Source organism: Nicotiana tomentosiformis, chromosome 1, assembly GCF_000390325.3.
Source record: "Nicotiana tomentosiformis chromosome 1, ASM39032v3, whole genome shotgun sequence".
Lineage (NCBI taxonomy): Eukaryota > Viridiplantae > Streptophyta > Magnoliopsida > Solanales > Solanaceae > Nicotiana > Nicotiana tomentosiformis.
Genome location: NC_090812.1, coordinates 12,329,716 through 12,344,763, shown reverse-complemented (window position 1 = coordinate 12,344,763; position 15,048 = coordinate 12,329,716). Strand labels below are relative to the sequence as shown.

The 15,048-nt window shown below is 35.7% G+C and overlaps 1 protein-coding gene across 2 annotated transcripts in view; it reads right to left on the bottom strand.

Annotated features, from left to right (window-relative positions):
- Positions 1-12,889, bottom strand: part of LOC104120949 (uncharacterized) — a 32,101-nt gene extending 19,212 nt beyond the window's left edge. For both annotated transcript variants that reach the window (XM_009632828.3, XM_009632829.3), the window contains exons 1-12: positions 12,650-12,889; positions 6,292-6,589; positions 5,907-6,135; positions 5,467-5,806; positions 5,255-5,368; positions 4,749-4,877; positions 4,477-4,668; positions 4,195-4,389; positions 2,537-2,674; positions 2,262-2,381; positions 1,931-2,181; positions 1,233-1,336 (exon numbers count right to left, since the gene is read on the bottom strand). In XM_009632828.3, the coding sequence (XP_009631123.1) occupies positions 1,233-1,336; positions 1,931-2,181; positions 2,262-2,381; positions 2,537-2,674; positions 4,195-4,389; positions 4,477-4,668; positions 4,749-4,877; positions 5,255-5,368; positions 5,467-5,806; positions 5,907-6,135; positions 6,292-6,589; positions 12,650-12,748 (2,209 nt within the window). In that variant the 5' untranslated portion in view covers positions 12,749-12,889. The remainder of the gene's footprint in view (positions 1-1,232; positions 1,337-1,930; positions 2,182-2,261; positions 2,382-2,536; positions 2,675-4,194; positions 4,390-4,476; positions 4,669-4,748; positions 4,878-5,254; positions 5,369-5,466; positions 5,807-5,906; positions 6,136-6,291; positions 6,590-12,649) is intronic.
- Between the last annotated feature and the right edge of the window lie 2,159 nt (positions 12,890-15,048).

Here is a 15,048-nt window from a genome sequence, read left to right as displayed (position 1 = left end):
AGTTAGCTAAAAGAAATTGGGCCAGCTTATTAGTAGTACAGCTAAACTAGCGAACAGTCCCACCATTACCAGACGTGTTTACCAGTAATATGTATCTCATCCTTTGTGAATGTTAAACTAAATTTCTGAAGCTGTTGCTCGGGCCACCTTGTAATACTAATTCCATTTATTCATCAATCCAATACTAAAAAGCAGTTTGATTGAGGCCACCATCTAAAATCATAATTTTTCAATGGCAGATAAAAAAGAACAAAATCATGCAGTTCTTTTATAGAGAAATTATTACAAGGACCCTTGGCTTGATTGCCAATAAATCATGTTTTTATTCAATGTCAAAGTTACTGTGTTAAGTTAAAATGATTCAATAAATTTGCTCATTTATAAATAATCTAGAATGAGAATTTCTTTGATATCAGAGAAACCACATTGTGAAGTCAAAGTTAAAGCTACTCTATCAAGTTAACATGATAATTGCCTCCATTTTAATATATGTTTGCAATGTTTCATTTGGGATACTATCAGCTCTTTGTTTCAATATATGATGTCCGGTCATCTTATGACTTAAAAGAGTACAGTCTAATTAAGTTACCAAAAAAGAATTGCTATAGATTTAAGGTGACCTTAACCAGTGCTCCTATTCTCTTGTGTATAATAATTTATAGAGAACCAAGTCAAACCCAACAGTTCTGCACTCTGATGAGCATGAAACCAGACACTGACATATGTTTACCTCTATTGATAAACAATTCCCAGGTCCACTCAACCTTTGACTATGACCAAGTTAGTTAATATGAGAAATTGACTATGGCGATCAAATTCCTACAGTTAAATAGTCCAATTTTTTTAATTCCTTCTCCTGCATATGCTATTAAAATATCATCTTATTGCTATTAGCTGCAAAAAAACCATTGGCTACAAATGCCTAACACCTTCATATGTCAAATACTTGAAAAGTGAAGGATAAGGACACTCGGTGCAATCTAGAATGCAAAGATAGCCCCTCAAAGGACATAAGGGAAACTAACATGTTTAAGAAGTTGTAGAGGAATGTTAACTGTCCAGATTTAATTAAATAACTGAAAAAGATTTGTCAGAAAAATGCAAATTCTATCTATGTGACCAGCACACTTAGAATTAGAGAAAAACACCTCAAAGTCGAGCAAAATTTATGAAAATGTAACTGAAAATTGGAGAAGATAAGCAGTTGAAAGATTAATCTCTGAGAAACTCACCAAATAGAACAGCAGCTATTTTGAGCTGCCTTTCTGGGTACTTGGAGAAAAATTTGTATTCTTCAAACAGATTAGCAATCATGCACTCGAAAATTGCTTGCTCCCTGCAAATTTCAAATATCACTTCAACATCTAATAACATGGCAAAATACTAACGAAACATGAATATAGGCTAGAACACTGCAGTGGGACTAACTAAAGAAAATTCGCAACTAATTGATATAACCAATCAAACTTCTCTTCTGCAAATACCTATGTTTAAGATAAGAATTTGCATTTAGGACGGAAACCCCCAGGTATTTTGAGCATATCAAACCAAGCCTATAAAGAAAAGTGGAAGAAATATAGGACTTCCCACTTCACCCGACAACGATCACATGCAATGAGCTTTCATTATACATTAAGTTACTCTGTTTAATCCGAATTCTTAAATAATTACCACATGTTTGGCACGACCTCACCCCTCAGACCAACGCATTACAGAAATAGAAAAGAAGAAAACCACACAAAATGAGAAGAACAACGAATATTAAGTAACAGCTACATGGCTTTTAAGAGCATAAAGAGAGCAATGCCAAAGGAGAAGCAACCATAATTTTGTAAGAACCAAAGAAGTGAAAAAGAAAAGCAAAAATGACTTGCTTTCCTTGTGCATGGCATTTAAACAAATCATTTAAATGGATTCTTGTAAAATTGACCTCTTTTCAGTCGATTCTTTGAAACGAGCAAGCATTTGAACTGTTGCATCATTAGTCAGCTGACCAGAGAACATTTGATGGAAGTATATGTTTGCTTCCGCTTCAATATCATCAGAACCATCAGAAGTGGATGAATCAGCACCACCAACACTCTTAAGCCTTGAATTAGCATCCATGTATGTTATGTGCAACTTGTCCAGCTCCTCCGATAAGTGGCGTGAAGAAACTAGGCCAGAATGAGACTTAAGTACCTGAAAATAAAGATCCTAGATGAGCAAAAATGAAATTTAAAGTGCATGTCATCTAAAACTAATCAATCTTAAAAGTGGACCTTTAAAAAGGTTGAAGAAGTTTCTGAATAAATAGTCCAAAGGGCATTGGGAGGATCAAAGCGGTTGGAAGCAACATCTTGAGCAGCGAGATGTACCTCCCTCAAGAACTTAAGGCATTCCTGAAAATAGCATATAGAGCTAAGCATAATGCTTTTAACAAATGACACGGCAGAGTGAAATTTTCTCCAACATAAAGACAGACAAGGCAGAGGGATGTTAAGAACGGAAAATGTAGAACAACCTTTCAAATTTATAGATTATGGATAAAACACACCTCATAGAAGATATCTTTAAATGTGCTTAAGTTATTGCTCAACCATTTCTCCAAATCCATGAGTTCTTTGCGGGAAGCAAGGGCAGCAAGTCTGATGCCGAAAGCATAAGGAATCATATCCAGTACTGATGATAGAATCTGCAACACACAAAAAATCATGAGTCCACATACTGGAAGAATGAGGAAGGGCGTGATATGCAACAATGGGAAATTGTACATGAGGAAATCAATTTATACTTCAATCAATGACCGGGTATAGTCAAAGAAAGGCCTTGAATATGTAAAAGAACAGAAGATCTTAATGATGCCCATTCCAGAAACAAGCTAATCTAGAACAGAACTAGAAGAATCAACCATGAAACAAAAACATACTTCAATTTCTTTGAACAATGAACCTACAAATATCATTCAACCATTACGCCAGCCATATAAGTTCTTTTTTTTTGGGGGGTGTGTGTGTGTGTGTGTGTGTTAAGGGCCTAGCATACTAGAATCATCTAGAAGAATTAAACTGCAAGCAGGGTTTTTTAAAGCGAAAAGTGCAAAAAAGCGCCCATGGGCTTAAAGTGAAGAGCGACGCTTTGTCAAAATGAAGCGCACAACAACAACAACAACCCAGTATAATCCCACTAGTGGGGTCTGGGAGGGTAGTGTGTACGCAGACCTTACCCCTACCATGAGCTAGAGAGGCTGTTTCCAATAGACCCCCGGCATCCTTCCCTCCAAGAACTCCCCACCTTGCTCTTGGGGTGACTCGAACTCACAACCTCTTGGTTGGAAATGAATATACAACAATGACATCATTAATCCAACTCCTTATAGTAAAACCATTAGAATATAATTTTAACAAGACCATCAAATGAAAACTTCAAACATAAAACAAATTTTTCATTTTCAATTTAACAACCATAAAAAGGGATCATTTGCAGCAGATTTCAGATTAAATTATTTTAGTAAGTGTACTAATAGAGTAGAAGAGATAAAAACGAAATTAGGAGTAGCAGGAATAAGAGAACATGCATAATGGAAGAAAAAGAAAGTCATTTCTTTGAAAAGGAAAAAAAAGAGTAAATCAAAAGTAAAAAATATACAGGTGGTTCTAGAAAAGGCATTACAAAATCTAGAAGACAAAGATACGCATTACAAAATCTAGAAGACAAAGATACGGACAACAAAGAGAACATTGAAGCATAGGTGCAGATAGAGTTAATATTTAAATAGCCCAAAGTCATTTTCCCCTTCTTTTTTTCTTTTACTTTATCATCTTTTAAATTGAGATTCAAAGGAATTGACCGCTTCTCATTGGAATCAATTTGTGTCTATGGTCTGTGAAGTGCATGGCTTCATCCACTAACCGATGACAACATGCTTCGCATTGCTTCATCTCTTAAGCAATTAACACTGAGTCTGACTGCAACAAATAACTATGCAAGAAAATCATTTTTACCATATTAAGCAAGCTAGCTATACCAATGATGCATATAACACCCGAACATTAACATATTAGAAGTCTTCCTATCCAACGATGACTGGTTACAAACTCTGATGATGTTCAAGACTGAATACAACAATGGATCATTTCCAATAACATACTAATGGTATCAAATATGTGCGTAACAGTTAAATACTTAAATTTGGAAAATAATCAATAATCCAACCTTTTGCTCTTGACATGTATCCAAGACTTTGTAGGTGTTCTCCAGGTCAACATTCAATGCATCAACAAGACCTCGCAACAAGATGCTAGGATTAACATGCCACAAATGAAGAATCATACCACTAGCAGCAGTATTTTTTAGCATAACAGGGAAAACAGCGGCGGAAACTTCATGCTGGAGGAGATTATACAGAGTCTGCCAATTATCCAAAGGCACTGATTAATAAAGATGAATAAAAATATGAAAAAGGAAAGATTCACAATCAGTGTCCATGCCCAGTACATTGATATGGGCCATCCCAAGAAGCAAGACTTCTGGACAGTGCTTCAAAGGGTGCTCCAGAATGGATCGAACAGAGCTTGCATAACCTCTCTCAGCCAGCTGGCAAAGAACTTCGAGAAGGTCAAGACACAACCACGCATGATTTGCATGTCCAATTTGGATCTTATGGTCATTCACCGCATCAACATAAGTCTGCACCAACACAGTGGCTGTTCAGACCAATCATACACGATATGAGGATGTAGATAAGCTAAATGTTAAAAGCATCCTACCAGTTGCCTCCCACAATGCGCGAAGGTAAATACTTCAGGAGGCACCGAGACAGCATACTTGAGTAAGGAAAGCTGACCCTCAGCATTCTTCCAGATAGAACCGCAAACAGCTCCAAGAGGAAAAGGATCCTACAGTTCCGGCAGAAATACAGAAAAAATATGTGGAGGAGTAAATTTCAAATTTTTGTGGATGATGATACCATTATAAATTGGTCCCACTGAAAGAAGCATACTATACAAGAACTAGAGGGAATGAAATAAACAGTAATTCAAAAGGAACTGCCAACAAATGATCCTACTTATAAACGGAGAAGTGGATAAGTAACTAAATTAAATTGCACCTCCCATTTTACCACACATGCACAAATCCCTCTGTTTCAAGACAAAAAATGTTTCCTCCAAATCTTTTCCTTCTTCCATTTCCCTTTGTTTCAAGACATCAAAAGAAAAGGGAAAAGTGGGTAGCCTCGTAGATGCATATTGTATAGAGGGAAAAGGAGAGGTACCTGACAGGCATGTTTGTAAATGGACATCAAAAAGGAAAAGGCTGTTCCATCGGGAACATAGAAACCCTCATGATCTAGGTTTTCCATTACAGTTACCCAGTTAAGTCCAGGAGCCTGCACGCAAAGAAGTGGTAAAACGGTTACTTATCATCAAGCTATAAATGCACCATCAAAAATACTAACTGATAAATATTTAAGGTGATGGAACTCACAAGTTGCTTTATTGCATCAATAAGGACGTCAGCATTCCAAGAATTCAATGGAGATGGATCAGATACAGTGCTGCTACCAAGAGCAGCACGGAACGTTGAGAACACATTCTGGTTATCCTCGATGCCTGAGTGGGTACGTACAATCATACCAAGTATCCTAGCAACGGTCACTTCAGTCAACGGCAAAAATAAAGATAACATTTCTTTGCATTGCAAGACATTAACAGTGCATCCATAACCCAATTCCTTCATTATGTCCGCTATGCTCATTTCCTTCTCCATTTCTGCCACAAGAGCATCAAAATCATCTTCACCACCATCATTTAAGAAATCTAAGTTCCTGCCACAAGAAAAGACAGGGTCACATCATGCTTATGTCAATGCACAAGTTTCTAGACAAAAGAGATAAAACAATCACAACCAAATTTAAATAATAATACCTCAAAAAATTAGCTTCACGAAGTTCATCAGAAAGCAAAGGAGTTAAAATGAACTGGACTTCTTCTTTTGACTGGATGAGCGATAGCATATGCATAAACAAGTCTACATGCTTAGAGAGGCCTTCAGATTGATCCAGATACAAAAGAACACTCTGAATTGGCATGACATCATCTACAGAAGAATTGGTGGAACATAATTCTGCAATCTGACCCATGCAATAGTTGGTTCCTGCAAAATACAAGCAACAAAAACACATCTTGGGATAAAGGAAATAGAGCAAGTTAACACGTATTTTTTTACCCCCTTTCTTTCCACCATATGAAAGATTAAATCAGAAGGACCCAAGTACTATTAATGGCATTCATAGGAGGAAGATGGGCTTACCACAATTCCTGACATCAACATTTTCCGAGTCTGACAATGCAAGGCCAACTCCAATTTTTTCAGATATTGTCAACTGTAAAGCATTAGAGAGATTCACCAAAAACTCCTCACTAATTGCAGTATCCTTTAGGGATTCAGAAAATGCAGTGCTGAAACTTGGCTTGTCCAAGATGCATCTGAAAATGGAAGCAAATACAGGATCCAGCTGTGTGTTCTTCAAATCTTTTCCATAAACATTCAGATGATCAACGCACGTCTGAAGCAGCAATATGCTCCCTTCAACTCCATATGCCAGATACTGCTCGGACAAATGTCAAAAAAGAAAAAGGATAGCAGCGTTATTTTAAAATCTTCACCTGGGACAAATGTTGATAATTATCATGTTGCAAAATATCAGAACAGTATCTGGTTGCAATATTGATGCCTACTTATATCCTAAAGATACTTATTGCTTTTTATTCAACTCAAATCTAGCAGAGTTTTTGCAATTCTGAGCAGTAAATTCAAGTTTTAGCAAGGAGCTTTATAAGCATTAAAAGCGTGCAGAATCGTCTTAACAATTGGGAGGGGCTCAAAAGACAAGTTAACAATAATAACAAGATCGAGGGTAAGTCGTCCCTCGCTACCACCGGAGGCAAAAAACACTGGGTGATTCTATTATCTTAGTAAATAATCCATGGCAATTAGGTGCACACTTTAGCGCCTTGGTGCCTGCCTGCTTAAACGAGACAAATCACTCAACCAGTTCTGCACCTAGCTTCACGCCTAATCGAGCCTTTGACAAACACCAAGCGTAATGTAAGCCTAACGACAATAACTAAACCTTAGTTCAATGAATTAGTATCTCCTATATGGATCCTTTGCCTCCATTGTATTCTGTTCTTAACTAAGTCCACATTGATTCAGTGAGATTATAGGTTCTTTATATAACTTTCTTCCATATGATTTTAAGGATATCTTGTCCACATTAGTACATTCAATCATCATCGTCACACCAAAGGTCAGGACATGTGGAGGTCTAATAGGACTTGATAACTAAGGCTCAAACATTTTTTATAAGTAATGGGAGAATAGTATTATCAGAAAAAACAGATAAAGAGAGTGTTGGTTGGTAAGAACAACCCAATTACAAACTATGCAGATTACTAATAAAATCTATCATGGCGTCTACGTCATTAACATTGATTCTAGCCATGTTACACCAAAAAAGGAGCACAGAGAGACATTTCTGCTTAAGGCTAACTATGTACTCCTTGTCATCAAAAATTCTCAGGTTCCTTTCCCTCCATATGACCCACCAAATTGCTGCCAGTATAGAGGACCAAAGTGCTGCTTTATGTTTGACCAGCCCTCATTTGTGCCACCCTTGGATAAAATAAGACTCAAAGCTTGATTGCACCAGTTGTAATATGTACACCAAAAACTATCCTCTCACAGTAAAAATGAAATAATAACATCCCTAAATTGGAAAGCAATGACTTCTAAAACAGCACTCTATGGGCAATTGAGGGGGTTAAATAGATTAAACAAAATTACAGAAGATGAACTTAAGCCATTTTTTAAAATGGTGACAATAAGAATTTGACTCCTACAAATTTAAAAACACAAGTAGGAGCCTAATGCATGTTGGCTTCCCAATTATGTATTCCAGATTTATAAGTTAACTATAAAGCATCATTTTGAGATGAAATTGCAATACCAGTCAAAATTATCATGCTTTTCATATGATTAACGAAAAGAAGATACCAGTTAAAGGTCGAGAACATACTTCCCCAACAAAGACGAAGGAACGTGGAGAAGAAAAGGACAGCACTTCCACTATTATAAATAGTAGAATACCGAAACAAACACTCCAAAGTAACAACAAAAATTGGGCCAACAGAAATTCGGCATGTATATTTAAACATCATTTAGAGCTTACGTCTAGGCGCACAAGTTCAATGATAATTGGGAAACATACAATAAAAGATCATATATACTTGGAAATCTTGTTCTCTCAAGCAAATCTACTTCTCCTGCCCAACCTTCTATGCTCTAGAGTAACATACGGAACCTAGGTAGTCTTAGTAGCATGCCATATAAGGTGAGGAGAACCCAAGATGGAATCTCGGTTGCTAGATTACTAACTTCAGATGACCTCAACTGCTTATTGACTACAACAGCATCAAGAAGAGAGATGAAGAACTTCTGAGTAAAAAGCATTAATTAAAAAGAGTGACACCGAAGATGAAAATTTGCATCTCAAAGAAATTGGGAATGAAAGATAAATGGCACAGTCTAATTCCTTAAGAGATTATGTGAAAGAAATCACATAATCTTCAAAAATAGTGAGAAGACATCCAGTGCCAAAGTAGAAATAGTTCTTTTTGAAAAGCAACTCTGCTTCTAACTATATCAAGCAGTACGTAGATTTCAAAAAAAAAAGGTGGTTATTCTTATCTTTAAAAGGAAAGAACAAAAATGTAAAGCTATTTAAAGCAATATTAATTGTTCTGACGAGAAAAGAAGACACCTTCATGTTCAAGTTTATATTATCAAAAAAAAAAAGAGAATTCATACAGAAATATTGACGGCATATTTCAGGAGAACTTGCATTTTACCAGTGACGCAATTGAAAAACAATTGCACCTATGTATGTGGAAATTATGGTGCACTTGGGAAGCTAACTAGTATAAAATAACAGGTAAAAGAGTTGGCAAATTGCTGTTACCTTAGAAAACGAGAGGTGTGTGTCAATTGCCAGTTCCGTATTATGCAGCAGCTCCTAAATGTTTGGATTATGTCTTATTCAATTAATTACTACGATGTACTCAATGTTATTAAAACTTACCGCTTCTTCGCTTTAACACTTTAGAGAAGCGTGAGCTTCAAATAATAAAGCGCAAAGAGATTCCAATGAGAAGCAGTAGTTCATTAAATCTCAACTTCGAGAAGTTGAATTAATATCGGCATTATTGTATGTTCGATGTCGTTTAAATTGCAATTTGAATATAACTACAGCACTATATAAGTTTAGTATTCAAAAAAATTCATAAATTGTTTTTTAAGAAGTATAAATTTTTCACAAAATTGTGCGCTTCACTCATGCTTTCCACTTCAAGATCCACGAACATTATCCCTTTTTTGCACTTTTCGCTTTTACCAACACTAGTGCTACTATTGGCGCAATGTAATCCAGAAAAACCAAAGCAGCCATGCATGCACTTAATGGACATTCAGGAAAGAAAGCAATACACAGTTACTCTATGAGTTCTTTGAACCACTTCGGGAAAGAAGTTTTTAAATGTATTGTGCAAAAAAAGTGTTCGAATAGATGTAGCTTTTTTTGAAGATATGTAAGTGATTTAATAGCAAAAGAAGAGTTTACTGGGAGAAAAAATACCCTCCTTCCAATTGGAAAAAAATGCAAGTGTGCACCTCTGAATCTTGGTTCCTGATTCAAAATGTCACTTAAACGGATGAAACACCTAGCCTGTATTACATCTAACTTCAGAGCATAAGTATGCCTCAAGCTTACTTTGAGAACAAAGAACTGACTCTCACAATTTACGCAACAATGATACTATAACTTGATGCATGGTATATAGCTAGTGAAACAATGAAACCTCATCCAGGAAAGACAATTTTTTTGATTCGTACGTCCAAAAACGGCAATTTGTCATCGGTACATCCACAAAAGACAATTTTGCCACCAAGGCCCTTTCCCATTTAATAGTTAATTTCCCTTTACCGATTATTATATGATTGCCTATGTTGCAACCCCCCCCCCCCCCCCCAAAAAAAAAAATTCCTGTTACCCAAATATGGCAGGATAAGTTAAGAACATAGAGAACGAAAAACCAACAAAAATATTCGAGCTCTAAAAGGAGATGGATGTTCAAATATCTAGCACATTGATGATTGGAAATTGCACAACGGAACATTTAAGTATCTTATAAAAAGGGGAAAACATAAACCTGAGCATATTCCACTCTTAGCACCCTTATCTTTTACCAAAAAAAGGTAATAGAAGGCATTCAGAGCCAACTGTCCTAATTTAATAGTTAGCTTATACTTCTTATCCCACTCTTATTACCCAAAAGGGAAGAAGCACAGTGCAGATATGCCATATATAAGAACAGGAAACAAATTAATCTCCTACTTCACCAATCAAAAAGATGAAATGGTAAAAGCAAAATAGGAAATCGAATCTTGTATTCATAAAAGCCAATATCCTCATGAATAATATCACTTAATAAAGGAAAAGAAATCCAAAAATTAGTTATGCTAGAAAAAGTTTGAATCCCCTTTTATGATAGGCAAGGCATTTCGAATCCTTATTTCCTTTTCTCTTATAATACAAATCCTCATTCTAATTACCCAAACCAAAATGATGTCACAGACACATATTATCCCCATTGATTCAAGGTTTAAACAGGGAAAAACTCATGGTGCTCAAATGCATCTGCTTCCGCATGGAAACTACGCTAAAATACCCAAAACTTAGAAATCCTTTTACCCAATGACCAAAGTTCATGCTTTCTGATCACCACGATTCTCTGGCACCAGATGCATAAAAATATATGAAATCTCTATATAGAGGTACTTATAGTACGAATATTTTGATAAAGTAAATACATATAGTACAATAAAAAATGTCAAATTTTGAATATTTGGTCAAACATACATTACTCAAGAAGGGCAGTTTAGCGCAACCACAGAATGGAAATCACTGACAGTTCTCTCTAACCCAACTTACAAAAAGGGACAAACCGGCTACGCTATATAGTCCAATTACATAAATTTTAGTAACAATTTTCACAACTGAAAAATCCAAATTTGGGTATTAAAAGCAAAACCACATTGCTCAAGAGGGGCAATTTAGTGCAGCTAGAGATAGTGTTTTCTATGGTTCTCTTGCACCTGATATATAAAAATACATATAGTCCAATTAAGTATTTACTAACAGTATTCACAGATGAAAATTCCAATTTTGGATATTTAAAGCAAAACCCATTGCTCAAGAATTGAAATTCTAGGCAACTACATATCCTTAAGACCATTGTTTGTAATAGCCAATTATTCGACCACTATCTCAGTGCAAACATATCTATAACAGTACACAACAGAAGTTACAAAAAGGAAACAATATGTGAAAGAAACAACTGTGAAATTGACTATAAATGCATGTATGACTACACACAGATGGGTTTCTATATTGTGGATTATACATATTGTCCACTTAAGTGAATCTAAGTATTCAGGTTGTGTGACCTTCCTTATATATTCAGCCACATGTGCGGGTATGAAAAGATTTTGTGGACTCGGTCATCCTTCTATGAAATTTCAATTCTATCAATTATTCAATATCATAATCAAGTCCCCCACCCCACCCCGAATAAATAAAGCCCCGTGATTCCCCAAACCAGCTCCTGGACTTACCCAACGGAACCGGCCAGGGGTATTCGGCACCCCTCGGTGATCACACACTGACCTGGGCAATCACTAGCTACAATCAATGGAATTTTGATCGATTATATTCATAAAAAAAAACGCGTGAAACCCCCACACCCCACATCTTTTCTATATAGACGCATAACCATAACGAGTTTCTAGTCATAACAAACAAAGACAAAGTGGCTCCCCTTTTTGAACGGAGTGAGGTCCTTTCTGCAGAATTTACAAAAACAAATGGAAATTCCGATTTTGGATATTTGAGAACCCACTACTCAAGAAGTGCAATTTATCAAAACAATATCACCTCCCTTATCAAAAAAAAATATTTCTTTCTATAAGTCTTATTAGAACAAATTCAAAACTACATCACCATTTTTTATAAGTAATCAAACTACATCAGCTCAAAGATGATCCTTTCAATGCTCACAGTTCACCCACTACATCAATGCAAAATATGTATACAAAAGTTACAATGCAACAACAGACGCTACAAAGAGGAAACAAAAATCCAATCTGCGAAATAATTAACCAAGAATCCGACTGTAAATGCATGTATAATGACACACAAACAGGTATTATACATATAATAATCCAATTAAGTAATTTATCTAATAATAAAATATCCAATTTGGGTGTATTCAGATGAGCCGTTACTCAAGAAGTGCAATTAACCCGACTACCTAACCTTGAAAATCGTTCTTTTCCAGTTTCCAGTTATTAATACCAATTATTCCCCAGTACACCAATGCAAACATATTTCTAAAAAGTTACAGTGGGAGGGGCTACATGAGTTACACAAAAAAATCCAATCGGAGAAAGAAACAAGCAATAATCGACTTTAAATGCATATATAACCACACATTCACTCCTTATCAAAAAGTAAAATAACCACACATTCACTGAATGCTATGGTTTATAGTACCTGACGGAGCTCATGGAAAACAGTGTCAGAGTTGGAAGCGTTCAGGCTATTGAGCAGAAACCGAATCTGTGAAGAAGCAGTGGAGGTGAAAGGAATCATCGCGAAGGGATCAGCAACAGTTAATGCCTAGGGTTTTTCAACGAGTAGTGAGAGCAGAGAGCGAAATGGGGAGTTTGAGAGAGCGAGGGATTTGATTGAACGATCGAAGAGAGAGAAAATATGAAGGGTGAGAGAAATTGGACTATCAGGGAAGGGTTTTTATATGTGGGGTAAAGTGATTCGGTGCTCGGCTAGTGTGCGTTTAGCAGCGAGTTATCGTAATCTGCACTGGTTTTACCCAAGTTGCCCTTGATTATTTTCTTTTTCTTTTTTCATAATAATAATAATGTAACCCTTACATTTAAACCGAAAAAATGAAAAAATTTAACCCCAACTAGAAATACAAGTAAATTTGGTTCTATAAAAGGTAAGCGAAAATAAATAGGTATAAATCTTTTCGGGAATTATGACCTTATTTTTGTCGTATTTGTGAAAATGTAAGAGGAAGAGAAAGTCACAAAAATGTACCAACCTTTTTTTCTATTCAAGTTCACTAAAAAAGAGTGAGAAGAAAGAAAAAATATATATATTCCTTTAAATTTCTTGCGTGCAGCCCCAGTTATTCTATATTTTCCCATGAGAAGGGAATTTTGCAATTGTTTGGATCGTGATCACAGTGTTAGTTATACAACTGCATTACTTTGTAATAAGGAGTAAAAATATTACTGCTTACCCGAAAGAGAATATTAATATTTAATTTTTATATTCTTGTTAAAATTGTCTTTAACAAAAAAAACTTAAAAGTGATGTCAGAATTTGGGCTACTTATATGCTTATTTTCGTATGTTAAGTAGTCCAAAGCAATCCATAATTTATGAGTGATGTTCGGCCAAAATGATATACTTTTAGTACATTAATCGCCCTATATTTTATTGGTTTAGTAATTAATTGTGCAATATTTGAGCTAAATTATGTTGTTTAATATGTACGAGCATCGAAAAAAAGAGTCAAATGAAAGTTGCACAAAAAGAGGACAAAAATACAAGAAAAGAGCACAGAAGCATCAGGTACTCAAATCGTGCTATAGGCCAAGTAAAGCCAGCTCTATAGCCAACTTGACCGCGCTACAAGCCTGGCCTCGCGAGGTCTATAGCCCAATAATTAAAAGTCACGGGTTAAAAGACTCCAACCCGGATTTGGACTGAGGGATTTCGGACCTAACATATAAATACTCCCCAAACGAGTTGAGAAAGGGCGGGACACTATTTTGAAAGAAGAAAAAGGCTACGGAGCACTATGGAGCGAGAATCAAACGAGTTTTTCCTCCGCTTATCTCCTTACTTTGTAGTTTAATATCTTTGAACATCATGATAATTGTTGATATATTTATGAGCAGCTAAACTTTATAATCTAGGGTTTGATGGAACCTATTGGAAGATGATTTTCTACTACGTTTAATATAGATTTGCCTTTGATTTTTTTCTACATGTTCAACTATATTTTCGTTATTGTTGATTGAAGAGTTTCAATTAACTGTGCATATTTATTGTGTATATTGCTCGAGAGAGTACATATTTAGGTAGTTATTGAACAACACCACTCATAACATATTTAAGAGATCGATACGGAGGGTTTAAAGGCGGGATTAGAGATAACGATACCTTGGTGCGATCGTAGTGAGCGGTGAATTTGTGCCAGCTAGCGTAGTTCGAGAGAATACGTCTAGTAAATTGTAGTAGTTGCTCGAGAGAAAGCTACAACGCCCAAAGTACTCACGATCGGTATATAATACTTAGGCGAAATTATATAAGACGTAGCGGGAAAGATTCTGACAATTGAAAAAATCATAACTATATACTTCCTTAATCTTTTCTCCAACCCTTAATATCTTTAGTTGTTAATCTACTACTTTAATTTGTTAGTTAATTAGATATAATAATCTTAATATTTATAATTTAGGAATTGTTCAAACTTGTGTTCTTAGTGATAGTGAGTAGTTGTAGCTAAACCTTAGCTCTCTGTGGGATTCGACTCCGTACTTTTAGACCGGATTATATTTGTAGCGACCGCTTATCCTATTTAGGACTAGAGTTGGGCGTGATCAAATTTTGGTGCCGTTGCCGGGAAACTAACGGTGTAGTTATATGTGTACATATTGCTAGGTTTCAAGTTTGAACTTTTATTTTATTTTTCAGTATTTGATTTTTAAAAAAAAATTTATTTTTGATTTGAGAGGCATGGCATCTTGGAATTGTGAGAGTTTTGATGTTGGTAATTCTACTACTGATCTTCCTAATGCTTAATATGGAGGAAACCACCCATGGCAAAATTATCAAAATATTTTCGAGAATGAGTTATGT